Source organism: Siniperca chuatsi, linkage group LG11 (assembly GCF_020085105.1).
Source record: "Siniperca chuatsi isolate FFG_IHB_CAS linkage group LG11, ASM2008510v1, whole genome shotgun sequence".
NCBI lineage: Eukaryota > Metazoa > Chordata > Actinopteri > Centrarchiformes > Sinipercidae > Siniperca > Siniperca chuatsi.
In genome coordinates, this window is record NC_058052.1 from 15560725 (window position 1) to 15574738 (window position 14014).

General features: G+C 41.1%; 2 protein-coding genes across 5 annotated transcripts; one reads left to right on the plus strand and one right to left on the minus strand.

Annotated features, from left to right (window-relative positions):
* Positions 1-8: 8 nt before the first annotated feature.
* On the minus strand, positions 9-7360 carry si:ch211-198a12.6 (uncharacterized protein LOC563253 homolog). Of its 4 annotated transcripts, none has more exons than XM_044213685.1 (2): positions 7171-7360; positions 9-3583 (listed from the first exon to the last, which is right to left on the minus strand). In XM_044213685.1, exon 2 carries the CDS (start codon positions 3466-3468, stop codon positions 1813-1815), a length of 1656 nt encoding a protein of 551 aa, XP_044069620.1. In that variant the 5' UTR covers positions 3469-3583; positions 7171-7360; the 3' UTR covers positions 9-1812. The 4 variants fall into 4 exon arrangements, with proteins under 4 accessions (XP_044069620.1, XP_044069621.1, XP_044069623.1 ...); XM_044213686.1 differs by lacking the exon at positions 7171-7360 and adding an exon at positions 6337-6679; XM_044213688.1 differs by lacking the exon at positions 7171-7360 and adding an exon at positions 6464-6670.
* A 1508-nt stretch (positions 7361-8868) lies between these two features.
* On the plus strand, positions 8869-13662 carry ftr14l (finTRIM family, member 14-like). Its single transcript, XM_044213689.1, has 7 exons — positions 8869-9957; positions 10096-10191; positions 10940-11173; positions 11323-11482; positions 11628-11741; positions 12269-12405; positions 12903-13662. Exons 1-7 carry the CDS (start codon positions 9559-9561, stop codon positions 13284-13286), a joined length of 1524 nt encoding a protein of 507 aa, XP_044069624.1. The 5' UTR covers positions 8869-9558; the 3' UTR covers positions 13287-13662.
* Positions 13663-14014: the final 352 nt, after the last annotated feature.

Consider the following 14014-nt stretch of genomic DNA (forward strand, 5'->3'; position numbering starts at 1 on the left):
CACCACACGAGAGTCAACAACCTTTATTTATCCATATATGTGCCACTCGGGAAGAGGTGTTACAGGATTTGCCCTTAAGAGAAGCCTATATGGATCATTTACAATTTTTCTTTCTACAATGAGGCCATTGACAAAAATGAAGGGGAGAAAAAAAAAAAAGACAATATGGTCGTAACAGTGTAAACACATGGTAATATACATGAAAGCAAAAAAAAGCAATTGGTATCAGTGACATCAAATTAAAATGTAGGGTAAGTTAGTATGAGTAATAACAAAAGACTCCTGAAAACCCTAACTTCTTTTTCTCAAATAACAGCTCGGCATACATTTCTACATAGCATGCAATAAGGCACCTATCTAACACAAGGAAGAAAACTATGCTACAATTTGAAGCACAATTGTTATCCAAATAAAAAGGAAAGAAAATATTGCTCACCATGTTCACTCCCATAAAAACTGTATCTCTCTCATTCCCTTTCATATAACCCAAGCCATATCTAAAAAAATACATCAGTTTGTAAAAGATATTTTACACAGAACAGTAAATATAGCGCAATCCACTGGAATTCGGAAAAATCTGTAAGTCTTGTAAAAGTGAGATTTTCTTGTGTAGTCTTTTTAGTATAGACAACCTTTTTTTTTTTTTTTTAGATCAAATTGTGATAGTTTGCAGATCAACATGAATAAGAGTTACCTATATTCTATACATGGGTAATTGAATTAGTCTCCAAAGCAATAAACAAAGTGTGATGTTGCATTTCATGTACATTTGGTGCGGGGGTACAGACAAAACTGCACAGTAAATAATTAGGACACAGGTCATGTTGTGTATGCTACCCAGTAGGTTTTTATTTTCTATTATGCATTTCCTAATGGCTAAATTGCATGTCATAATAGACTCAGGGTGTTAGCCAGTATTGCTCTCTGTACAGTCTATGCAGCAGTGCTCACCCATCATAGACATACAAGAAAACAACCTTATAAATATACATGATGGCTCATGTCTGATGGAGCCTAAATTCAAGAACAAGCTGCATGAGAACACCTGCAACATGTTTATCTCCAACACGTAACAAATTAAAGTCATAAAAAGGAAAAAAAAAAAAAAAAGAAAGGTGGAGACGAAGTGGATATTACTATCAAAAATGTAATCTTTTGGAACAGCACACTACTCACCTATACATATATATATATAAAAGAAAATCAATAAGTATTTACATTGGATTTTCGATGTTTGCTTCACATGGGTTATGTGGGTGAAAAACTATTTAAATCGAGACAACAGTTCTTGTTCACCAATTGTATTGGTAGCATTGAATAAAGTTGCAGCTGAAAAGCGCATGTGCCCACCTGAAGGTACATAAACTGAATTCTTCTATCAAAAAGACTAACCAGAGTGTGAAGCATATTTTCCCCCAGGTAACAATTTTATCATGTAGATCTTCAAATCACATTTTTTTTTCTTTAAAAGTGTTCAAAAGAGGTCCTGGAGCAAGTGAAGCACAATCACAAACAAGAACAGAGGCTCCTTTACAATCTATTATCATACCCTCTTCCTACTGAGCAAAGTCCTGGGTTCAGCTCTGAATTATAGGTTACACAGTCCTTCAGGACAAGCCATTTCCTTTTGAAGACTTGAGTGTTACTGTCCATTTATTCTCAACTGCTCCACTTCAACGTAGCAGTGTGCTGACCTGACGTTTCCTGTGGCGTGGTGATGTCAAATGATGGGACCATTGTTGGAACAGAAACAGGGGAGAGCAGGGATGTTTGCACTTGCATGGGACAGCATGTGAGGGTGGGAAAGGGTGCTCACTGATCTACATGGATCCTATGATGTCTGGAGAGGGAAGATGAATGGTTAAAGCCTTTTCCACACTGGGAGCATCTGTATGGTTTTTCAACAGACAGGATGCGCTGTTTTGGGAAGGCGTTGTTAGGGAATCCCTTCCCAGTGGGAATGGTGCTGTACTGCTGCTGTTGCGGCTGCTGCGGTTGCGGCTGCTGCTGTTGCTGTTTGTTCTCCAAGTGAACTCTCTGATGTCTAGCAAGAGAGGAGGAGTGATTGAATCTTTTGCCACAGTGAGCGCAGGTGTAACTCTTTCCCTCTGAGTGGACTCTTTGGTGCCGGGACAGGGAAGAGGAATGATTGAAGCCTTTATCACAGTGGTGGCACATGTAGGGCTTGTCTCCCTGCTGGTGCACCCTCTGCTTCGGGGGAGTGCCGTAGGACAAGGTTTTCCCAGGCTGAGGTGGAGAAAACACTGGATTCTGCAGGTGGGTCTTGTGGTGGCGAGAGAGAGAAGAGGAGTGATTGAAGCCCTTGTTGCAATGTCTGCAGGTGTAGGGCTTCCCTCCGGCATGGACTTGCTGGTGCTTCTTCAGATGGCGTTTGCGGACAAAACTCTTCCTGCACATGTTGCATTTGTATGGCTTCTCACCCGAGTGGATCCTCTGGTGCTCTCTCAGAGTGGCAGCAGCCGCAAAACACTTTCCACATTGTGCGCACCGGTGGGGTTTGTCGCCGAGCACGACTGCAGCGTGGGTCTTCTGGTGCTGCTTCAGGTTGGAAGTTGTAGCGAAGCCCTTGCCACACTGGCCGCAGGTATATGGCTTCTCACGTGCATGGACCTCCTGGTGCTTTTTCAGATGCCTTCTGCGGACAAAGCTCTTCCTACACTGGGTGCACTTGTAGGGCTTGTCCTCTGAATGCATCTTCATGTGTTCTCTCAGGGTGATGGCCGCTGCAAAGCTCTTACCGCACTCTGAGCATCTGTGGGGCTTGTCTGGCAAATGAATCATCTGATGAGACTTGAGGCTGTAGGCATCAATAACATCTTTGCCCATAATCTCAACTCCGGGGGGAACGTAGGGCTTTTCTTTCATGTGAATCTTCATGTGCTGCTTGAGGCTGGCCTCCACAGCAAAGCTCTCACCACAGTGGACACAAATGTAAGGGTTGAGGTCCTTATGGATCTCAAAGTGTTGGTGAAGATCAGCTATGCTGCCAAAAATCTCCCCGCACTCGTTGCACTGCAGGCCATGGGCTTCATGTATGATTACACCATTCTCAGATTCAACTGTCAACTCCCCACCGTGGTCAGACTCTACTTTCACCACATGTTCACTTTCCGTCTTAAGCAGCACCTCTCCCAGCAGAGCCTCACTTCCTGTCGTCTTGATTTCTGCCCCAGTGAAACAGTGCATCTCACCATGTTCCACTTTAATGTAATCATGGTCTGACTCGGCCACAATTGCATCCACACAGGCTACAGCACCGAGCTCTGGCCCCAGTCCCTGGATCTTTAAGTCTGAGCCGTGGATCTCCAGCTCTAATCCACGCTTTTCTTCTGTCATGATCTCAGTTTCTGCTCCATAATGAAGGTCGACATGGCTGTGGGCTATGACACACTCCGACCCAAGTGTGTCAAGGCCGGGTGTGTCACATTCAGTCTCTGACTCCGCCATGAGAACACACTCCAGCCCCACGACCTCCGTTTTCCTGCCGGGCGATGACACAAGGAGGAATCGGGGGATATAGTTTTGTTCAGTGCTGCGCTGGTGCTCTTTTCAGTGAGCAGACCTGCAAAAGAGGAAAATAAAGAGAAAAAATAAATAACTACAGAATCTTGATTTTCATCTATTAGTTTAGTTTGTCTGGACTGCCAATTGATAAACAGAAAAACAAATTCATCCAGTGCTAGAACAGAAGGCTAATCTTGTGTCCCTGACATCCTACAAATCTAAAAATTTGCGCTTTGGCATCAAATTCCACCTAACAGAAATATAGAATATTAGGATAACATGAACCATGTTTCTTGTTTTATTACAAGCTGTTGGAAGTTCGCCACCCACTCCCCTGGAGAAGGAGCCCTGCTTGCCCAGGACAGACACCAAAACCTCAGCCAACACAATATAGCATTTAGCTGTAGTGGTCAACTGATTCATCGGGCAGATCTTTGGCATTTTGAGATAATCAGCATTGGCCGATGCCTACGCTCACAGGGCTGATTTAAAAACAAGCCGTGGAAAAATTTTAGCACTCCCCTTGTGTCAATTTCGGCGTTCTACGGGTAGGTGCCAGTGAGTACTGTGAAACAGGTAGTTACATCCAGCATCGGCATGTTTCCCACTGAGAGAAAATGGTAAGAATTCCTAGCTTTCAAAACTCAGTATATTTAACTGCCCAGACTTTTAGAGAGAAAATGCGAATAACTTTAGTTGGAAATTGTAACGGCACCAAGGCTTCAACCAGCTAAACTAGCTTACAGGACTCGAAAAACTATTGCCAGCCCCCACTCCCAACAATCCTGGGTTGTAAAACATTTATCAGATTTGTCATTTGGGATGGTTGTGGGACGGTAAGAAAGTGGAACTGTGAAGCCTTTTATTGTTGGTGAGCATGTGGAGCTGTTAAGCGCGTTACATAAACATTTTCTTCATCAATGGCACAGGCTGTGCAATGTGAGTGAAGAAAGTTATTTATTACTGTGTTTGACAGCTTAGACTGGCTACTTAGCTTGTAACCGAGTCTGGTCAACAAACGTACAACAATATGCTTCAAGGCTGTTTTGGAAAGGTGGCGATAAAGTTAGTTTTGAACCCTGTACTATAAATCTCATGCACTCTGCTATAAGCTTGCCTAAATTTTCTCAGTCACCACCGTCTCTTCTAAATGTTAACACGTTTCTCCAATCCTAAATGACACCAAAATTAATCTAAAAAACTGTTATTGGCTAGCTTTAAATATATATCCCATTAATTAATAAAAATTCCATCTAAAACATGTTACTGGCTAAGATAACCGTGTATATTAGATTGTAATGCGCATGGAATAATGGATTTATACATGAGTTTTTTAAAATTATGTTTTAACCTAAATAGTAGCAATTAAATGTTTTCTATTTAAATATTACAATAGGTGGCTGTACAGAAATCTAGCCCCTTATGGCAGTATTTCACTGAGCCAACAAAAAAAACAAACAAACAAACAAAACAAAACATGATATTGGCATTATATATTCCTGCTCTCTAAATATGAGACCTGCCACTGAAAACCCCATATCTGTCGATCACTACATGGTTGGTGGCATAACAGCAAAGACATGGGCTGGAGGAGTGTTTATACTAATAGGTGATCATCGGTGTGACTAAGGGAAGCCCTTAATATTAAATGGGATTATTCTGCATTACTGTATATCCACTGGCCTATGTCCACTTGATCTAAAACATCGGAGCCTGCTGCATTATGCTTAGAAAAAGAAATGATTGTGTGGAGATTCATATGCTAAGGTCTCATAGTTCACACTGAATAAAGTTGTGGAACTGATGAGATAAAATGCATTTTCCATAACTACATGCCTCGTGTGTCAATGCCATGCTCGCAATACTACCTAGCAATCTGAATGATCAATTTGCAAGCTAGGTTTGCGCTCAAGCGGAGCTTTACCTCCCTAGCTAACACAATTGATGAAATCAAAGTGGACTACCACATTATGATCAAGCTCTCAATTATAACTTAATCCGCAAGCCAAAGCCTGACTTCCTCCAAAATTAGTTTTTGCGCGCAGTTCGTTATGCAGTATTATTATATTCAACTGGGAAGGTGTTAAAGCATTTAAATAGCAAGGTTTTGTTATTAAACACAGAACTTCTGGATGCTAGCCTTCAATAACAGCTACAAATAGCCTTCATAGCCGCTAGTTAGCTGGCTATGATCGAGAGGGGACTGGTTAACGACAAAACAGCAGCGTGTTAGCTGCTAATGTGTTCACGATTTAGCCAGCTAACTAGCTTCATAGCAAAAGCAACACGCGAGTAATTGTAGTAAGGACTGAAAGAACAGCGAAATACTTACAATAAAATGGGTAAACGAACTGAACAATTTGGTGCCATTTCTGACACAACTACCAACGCGGAAATTCTCCTTGTGCGAGTATTAACAGGCCATCTTGTTGTGCCACACCAGCACTTCCAGCTAGCCAAGATTACATGCTCGCCTAAGATGGCTGCCGCTAGCTAACGTTAGCCAAGTTAGCTTCCGCCCTTCAAAACATATTGAATTAGCTAGAGCTACCCCGAAGCGATCTCCGGGTAAGGCAAAAAACACACAAAGCTTAGCCAAATATGCGTATGACAATATGGACACAAGCTTAAATCCTTGTGTTACACGCATTATCACCAAAGACGACGTTGTAAGCTAATGGTAAGTAGGTTAGCAAGCTAAGAGCCACATCGTAATTCCAACCAGAAGTTGGCTAGCTGAAACAAAGATGGCTAACCGTGAGGGCGATGAACGCTGCGCGAAAAGCCCGGGAAAGGACGCCTTTTACTTACATATGAATCCATGCAAGACACAAATCCCACAGCAAACGCAGTTTGAAATGCATTAACCGAACTAAACACAATCCGACAAGCGCTTCAAATGCTGCTTAAGAGGGCGCGACGAATCTTGGCTACAAACCTACAGCCCTCCTTTACTGCGGCAGCACCCGACAACCGCACACACGACTTCAATGGCGGCCTTGCTGATGTTAGCAGCTATCCAGCCGAGACAATATTAGCGTGCTGGCTACATAGCCATGATGCCAAGCTAACAAGCCAGCTAATCCAGTTTGCTAGCACGGCTAAAGCCTGCGCTCCCGTTTAGTAACGTTACTAGCCTGTAGATTGTAAAACACTGGAGCGGAAGCTTTGCTATACCGCCCATCCGACCATGTTAAGTCTGAGTTCGCATGCAAAGATAAACTGGACGTTGATTCATGAAAGGCGGACGGGCCGATTCTACAACGATGTAGTAGGTTATTTTTGAACGTCTTAAAAATAACCTGGATGCGATTCAAAGCTGAGATACTTCCTTATGCCAGTACGTCGCTGTGTCTGCTTTTCCAACAGAACAAAATGTTACAACCAGTGCGAGTCAAGGCCTGTATTTTTCCATTACAAAGTTCGTTGCTATCAGAACTGGAGAAGCAAAACAGACCCATAGATAAAACCCCATACGCTGACTACAATAAATAATATCATATTCAGTTAAACAGACTTCCCTCTGCCCTAACGCTGCAACTATTCACGACAGAGTAAGTTGAATTTAAACGATGAACAATCAACAGCAGTGACGTTAAGGATCACGCCGGTTTAAAACATAAATTCTTGCATGCACACACCCACCTTTCTGTCCTTTTACTTTTGATTGCAGAAGAGAGAAAAAAAGAGAATCGTTTATATGCTTCAAACTCTGTGTTGAGAAGGGCTTTACAAGCTGTTGGAGGCTCGTCAAACCGCTGTGTGTGTCTTCCTCTCTCGGTCTGTGTGTGTAGCTGGCGCCACTGCTCATCTGGCGCCAACGTTGGACTACCGACGCACTTTAGCGAAAGCATTCATTGTCGTTTCAATACAGCACGGACACCACTATCGCCCCCTACGGCCTAGGAGTCGTTCATGCAAGACGAAACAGGAGAGCATAAAGTAACACTTTTGTATTTTCATGGTCTTAATATGCAGTATTTGGTTAGTATCAGTGGTGGAATGTAAGTAAGTACATTTACTCAAGTACTGCACCTAAGTACAAAGTCGAGGTACTTATACTTTAATTGAGTATTTCCATTTTACGGAACTTTATACTTCTACTCCACTACATCTCAGAGGCAAATATTGTACTTTTTACTCCACTACAATTGTCCGACAGTTACTTTTCAGATTACATCATAGAAAAGGTTTCAGTCGTAGTCATCTGGACACTGTTTTCAGAAACAGGACGTTTCGGCTTCCATCCGGAAGTCATTCTCAATTGTGCATTTACAATGACTTCCGGATGGGAGCCGAAACGTCTTGATTCTGAAAACAGTGTCCAGATGATTACGACTGAAACCTTTTCTATGATAGAACACTCCTGGACGAATGAGGGACTACACCGTCTTTTCAGATTACAGTTTTTCATACCCTTTCTGACCAGTGAGTATTTCTAAATTTGGTGATTATCATTTTGAATTTTTTCCCGATAAACTGAAGGAATAAGTGTTCCTTTAAAACAGCCCTGTTTTCAGCTTTGTGACTATGCATTTTCCAACTAATTCAAGTTTGTTTGTTTATTTAGCTTAAGAAGTAGGATAATTTTCTCAACTCGTAAATTAACATTCACATCAAAATCACCAAATTTGGAGATACCTGGTTTTCACTGGACAGGACAGGTATGAAAAATTGTAATCTGAAATGTAACCATAGCTGTCAGACCAATGTAGTGGAGTAAAAAGTACAATATTTGCCTCTGAGATGAAGTGGAGTAGAAGTATCAAGTTAGTTACATTCCAGCACTTGAAAACAGAATACAGATGGATGACAAATTAAAGGAAAAATCAACATCTTATTATGTGTCTTATTATGCCACCATGAGCCGCCAGAACAGCTCCAATGCTGCTGGTTGTAGATTCTCCAAAAGATATTCCCTCATTTGGTGTTTTGGTTATGGTAACGGAGAGTGGTAACTAACACTTCCCTCCAAAATCTCCCATTATAGGTTCAGTTAGGTTGAGGTAAATGTGAAGGCCACATAATTCACATCAATATCATACTCATCAAACCATTCAAGGACCCCTTGTTCGCTGTATTGAAACATCTGCATTCATTATGTATAGCCAGTTATTTTATCCACAGAAGCTATTGTGAGAACATTAGCAATGCAGAATGTGATGCTTTTCAAAGATTATGAATCTAGAAATATAACAACAATATTATTCTTTGTAGGTTTTACAATTATAGCTTTGAGGAGAATTATCAACTAGTTGTAGGACAGTCTTGTGTATACATTAGCAGTCAAATTGGATGAGGTTCGAGATGCTACACAGTTCTTTCATATACAGTATACTGTATTTGAGGGTATATGGTTCCTGTAGTAATGAATTAGTCCCACAAGATGATGCTGTTTTACTATTGCCAGTGTTTGACAAGTTCCCGAATGTGTGGGCAGCACATGGGTAGGAGTCTAAACATAGACATAACACAAATGTGATCTTGAAACAAACAAAACAAAGTGAAGGTCATTCCTTAACAGTGTAGATAAAATTAAAGTGAAAAATGCCCAGGCTAATGCTTTTTGAAGGTAACAGTCTGTCTGTCTATCTATCTATCTATCTTGAAGTTTAATTATGAAATATTGTACGTGAATAAGGGCTCCTTTTTTATTTTGGTAGTTTCAACTTTTCCTCTCCTTTGTCTCAACGCTCTTTGTTTCAGGCAGCATATTTGTAGTAACACCCATTCCCTGACAATTAAACGCCCAACCAGGAATACTGGTTTTACAGTGAGAGTAGACCACATAGCTATAACATTCTGTCACACACAGCGTCAGTCACACAGTTTCACTGAAGCTGTTAACTTCAGGAACTCATCTTCTCTGTGGATATCTCGTTCTCCTCACTTTTTGTCGGGTCTTTTCTTTAGCTGTTGATCTCAGCACGGTTTATTAAGAGATTAACACACTGCTGCTGAGCTAAATCACCTGTGTATTTTAATTTTGCTGTCATATCTGCTGGACATCTTTTTTTTTAACTCCTGGTAGAAATGTCCCACCCTAGCACTCTGGATTTAGACAGATACAGCAGCATGGAGAAATCTCGTCGCTCTACCAGTCGTAACCAGTCCAGGGCCCAGGCCAAGTACGAGGAAGTCCTGTGTGACTTCTGCACAACAAGGAAGCAGAAGGCTGAGAAGTCCTGCTTGGTGTGCCTGGCATCTTACTGCGAGACCCACCTCCAGTCTCACTATGAGTACCCTGCCATGATGAAGCACAAACTGGTCAAAGCAACGGGTCAGATGAGAGAGAAGATCTGTGCACAGCATGACAAGCTGCTGGAGGCTTTTTGTCGCACCGATCAGACATCAGTGTGTGTTCTGTGCATGATGGATGAACACAAACACCACGACATCGTCCCGGCTGGAACCGAGAGGACTGAGAAACAAGTGAGTGGTGAAAACTATCAATCTATTCTTTTATTTAGGTTATTTATTGTACGAGGTCAACATGAACACAGCCAATAGTTCTTCTGCGGTGTTATCATCCACTAATATTATTAAACTTTAATGTCATTCCCTCTACAGAAACAGCTTGGTACCACGCTGTACAAATCTCAACAGAGGATTGACCAGAGGATTAAAAAGTGGCAGGATCTCCGACAAGCTGTTGAATCAGTTAAAGTAAGCAAAAAAATTGCCTCGCTCAAGTCTCACTGCTATAAACATACAGTGATGGAATGTAACTAAGTACATTTACCCAAGCACTGTGCTTAAGTAAAGTACCTGGAATTTGTACTTGAGTATTTCCATTTTATGCAACTTTATACTTCTACTCCACCACATCTCAGAGGCAAATATAGTACTTTCTACTCCACTACATTTGTTTGACAGCTTTGTTAACTAGTTACTTTACACGTTACTATTTTTCATACCATTCCTACCCAGTGAAAACAATGTATCTCCAAATTTTGTGACTTGTGAATTTAAATGTTTGCGATAAACTGAAGGATGAAGTGTTCCTTTATGGGTTGACAAACTTCTCCTACTTCTATTTGAAAGGCCTCCTTGGATCAGTTGGAAAATGCATCGTCACAAAGATGAAAACAGGGCCGTTTTTCTAAGCTCATGAAAAGTTGACTTTTTATATAATAGTAAAACACTGACAGGGATCAAATTTTTCTGCAGAATGAGTACTTTTACTTTGAGACTTTAAGTAAATTTTGCTGATAATACTTACATACTTGACTTTTACTTGTACTGGAGTATTTTCACAGTGTTAATACTTTTACTTAAGTAAAGGATCTGAATACTTCTTCCACCACTGTAAACATAGCCTGATGCTAAAAACAAGCCATTAAGGTTTTCTGGTTTGAAAAATAACTGCTTTCCATCCAAACTCTCTCCCTCTCTTTCTTATGCATCTCATCAGCACTCTGCTCAGACGGTCCTAGAGGAGAATGAGCGGATCTTCTCTGAGCTTCTGCTTTCCATAGAGAGGAAGTACAATGAAGTCAAGGAGATGATCCGCTCCCACGAAAAGACCACTGTGACACAGGCTGAGATACTGCTCAATCGCCTGGAGGAAGAGATCACTCTGCTGAGGAAGAGACACACTGACCTGGAGAAGCTCTCACACACCGATGATCACATACACTTTCTACAGGTGAGCTTGATATGTACTGACCCCCAATGAAGACCTTGTGTGGTGCAAAAACCAGGGGTCTTCTGGGAAAACAGTAGTATTATGCAATGTTTAGGCTATTTGTTAGATATGTCTCCTCTCTCATCGCTATCTTCTTATTTTTTTCCCAGAGCTGGCAGTCTCTGTCAGGCCCCTCAGGGTATGAAGACCTCAACAACATCAGTGTCGCTCCCTATTACTCCTTTGATGCTACCAAGAGAGCTATTGCTGCACTGAAATTAGAAGTAGAAGAAGTCAGCAAGACAGAAATGAGCAAAATCTCAGGAACAGGTGAACAAATTTGTCTTTCTTCATCTCAAGTAGCATTGATGTCTCTCTGCAGAAGAGTTCCCTTCAGGAGTGGTTGTTTTTTAGTCTGATGTCGCTATCATGAAGCTTATGTTGCCATGTGTTTTTTTTATCTATCTCTTCATAGTGAAGGAAGTCTACGTCACGCAAGAAGGTGAGACAAAGACAAGAAGAGAATCAATTTTGAGGGAAGAACCGAAGACAAGAGAGGAACCAAAGACAAGAGAAGATTTCCTGAAATGTGAGTTATTAGGTTATTTTTTACAGAGAAACCTTCCTTTAACCTGCTGTTAAAACACCAATTTGGCAAGGCTACTTGGCAGTCATATCAAACCCCACTCACACTCCAGTGTTATTCTCTACTAAAAAGGTTCAAAACGTGATAGTCATGGTGTCATATAGTAGGAACATCTCCATCCCTAACAAAGGGATGACTACACCATGTAGTGAAACAACTGAAACGAGTGTTTCAGGTATGCTGCTTGCAGAACAAGTTTGGTGAGATGTAAGAAAGCCAACTTACAGTTTAGTATTACTTAAACAAACACAGGTGTTCCTGCTTTTACTCCACCTGTGGAAAGCATTTCAACAAGTATTTAATTAGGTGATTTGAAGCAAAAGAGATGTTATACTGTGACACTTCAGGCTCATAGAAACATCTAATTTCAAAAGAGACAAATACCAAAACATATGATAACATTAAATTGGAAAACAGACTGAGCAACAACACAGAGAGGATTGATAATTATATTGCCCTGCATTGTTTAGACTCTTGCCAGTTGACCCTGGAGGTCAACAGTATCCACCGAAACCTTCACCTCTCCGAGGGTAACCGAACAGCTACGATGAAGAGTGAGCCTAAGAACTACCCTGATCACCCTGACCGTTTCGACCACTGGCAGCAGGTGAGAATTTACTGCCCGCCAGGATATCATTTTGTGCCTGAAGAGAGGACGGGGGAAGTTAATCTGTTGTGAATGGTATAGAGCCAAAATGATGTTGTTATCAAGAAGGGGTCATACTGAAACCTGAATACAGACTTAAGAGTAAAAGGAGCCTTTACTGTCAAGCAACTTGCTCTTTGACTCCCCATCCTGAAGCAGCTCACGTTTTTAAGACTTATTCATGAAAATTAGTCTATGGAATCATGTTTTTTTTCACTTCTGAAATTTGTGTCTTTTTACATGTCTTTTGTTGGTATTAATTGAAAATTGCTCCCCAAATCGTAGGCTTAGTCAATCCTAGTCTTTGAAGTTATCCTTAAGATAAAAATGCTTTCAGTTGTGCAGTTGCAGTAAGTGATTTCTAAGCAGAAGTTATGTAAACTTTCATCTAAACAGCTGTTTAGATGAGAGATCAACACTTTGTCTTTTGATCTCTAATTTCGTTCATTCCATTCCAGGTGTTGTGCAGGGACAGCGTGACTGGGACTCGTTGTTACTGGGAGGTGGACTGGAGGGGAACTGAGATAGACATCGCCGTTACCTACAGGGGAATCCGCCGGAAAGGAAACGGCAATGAATGCAGCCTGGGCTGGAACGACAAGTCCTGGAGTCTGTACTGCTCTGATTCCAAATTCTCCTTTGTGCACAATAATAAGAGCAAAGATATTCCAGCGCCAATGTCATCTCGTATTGGCGTCTACCTGGATTATGCAGCAGGAATACTTGCATTTTACAGTGTCTCGGATGGCATGCAGCTTCTGCACAGAGTCCAGACAACATTCACAGAGCCCCTCTACCCTGCGTTCAGTGTGTGGGGCTTTGGTACTAGTATAAGACTGTAGGAGAGTTGCCATAATGCCAGTAATTTGCATCAGAGTTACACAATATTCTCAATATTGCTGTGAAATTTGAAACAGGGTGTTTGATTAATTCCTGTTTGTTTCACTTTTTGCCAAAAGTTATTTTTTCCTCATGTATGAACTATTGTATGTGGGTTTTAAACAATCCAATTGATCTGTTTTTGTTCTATTGATCACTGATTGTTGTTTTGAGGCAAAATAATCTGAAGAGCTGATATCAAAATATGTCAGTTTTAAGTAGGAAAAATATGCAATAGTTGATTATAATGTTATTTTCTCAATGTCTTATATATTTTTCTCTATTACATTAAAGCATGTCATATTTACATCACAGGTAAATATTAAATATGGATTTGCACAGCTGTCTCGGATCCTGATAAAAACACATCACATCATGTGCACAGTGGCTCAACATTACTGGAGTTGCTGTTATTTATCTTGGCTCCATTAGTACAGAAAATCTGGAAATACCCTTCCACTACCTGGGCCCAACAGTGGTGTAGACCAGGAAAGAAAAACCTGAATTTTCCAAAGAAAAATTTCCAAATCAAATGATTTTGAGTATTGTTTGCTTGAAGTGACAAATGTAAACAACTTGTTCAAAGCCTGAAAATCAATAGGATATGAACAGGAGATCAAATCGTATTGAGGGTATTTTTGATCAATCATTACCAGACGTTAGTCCTGCAGGCTACATGTTGCCATACACC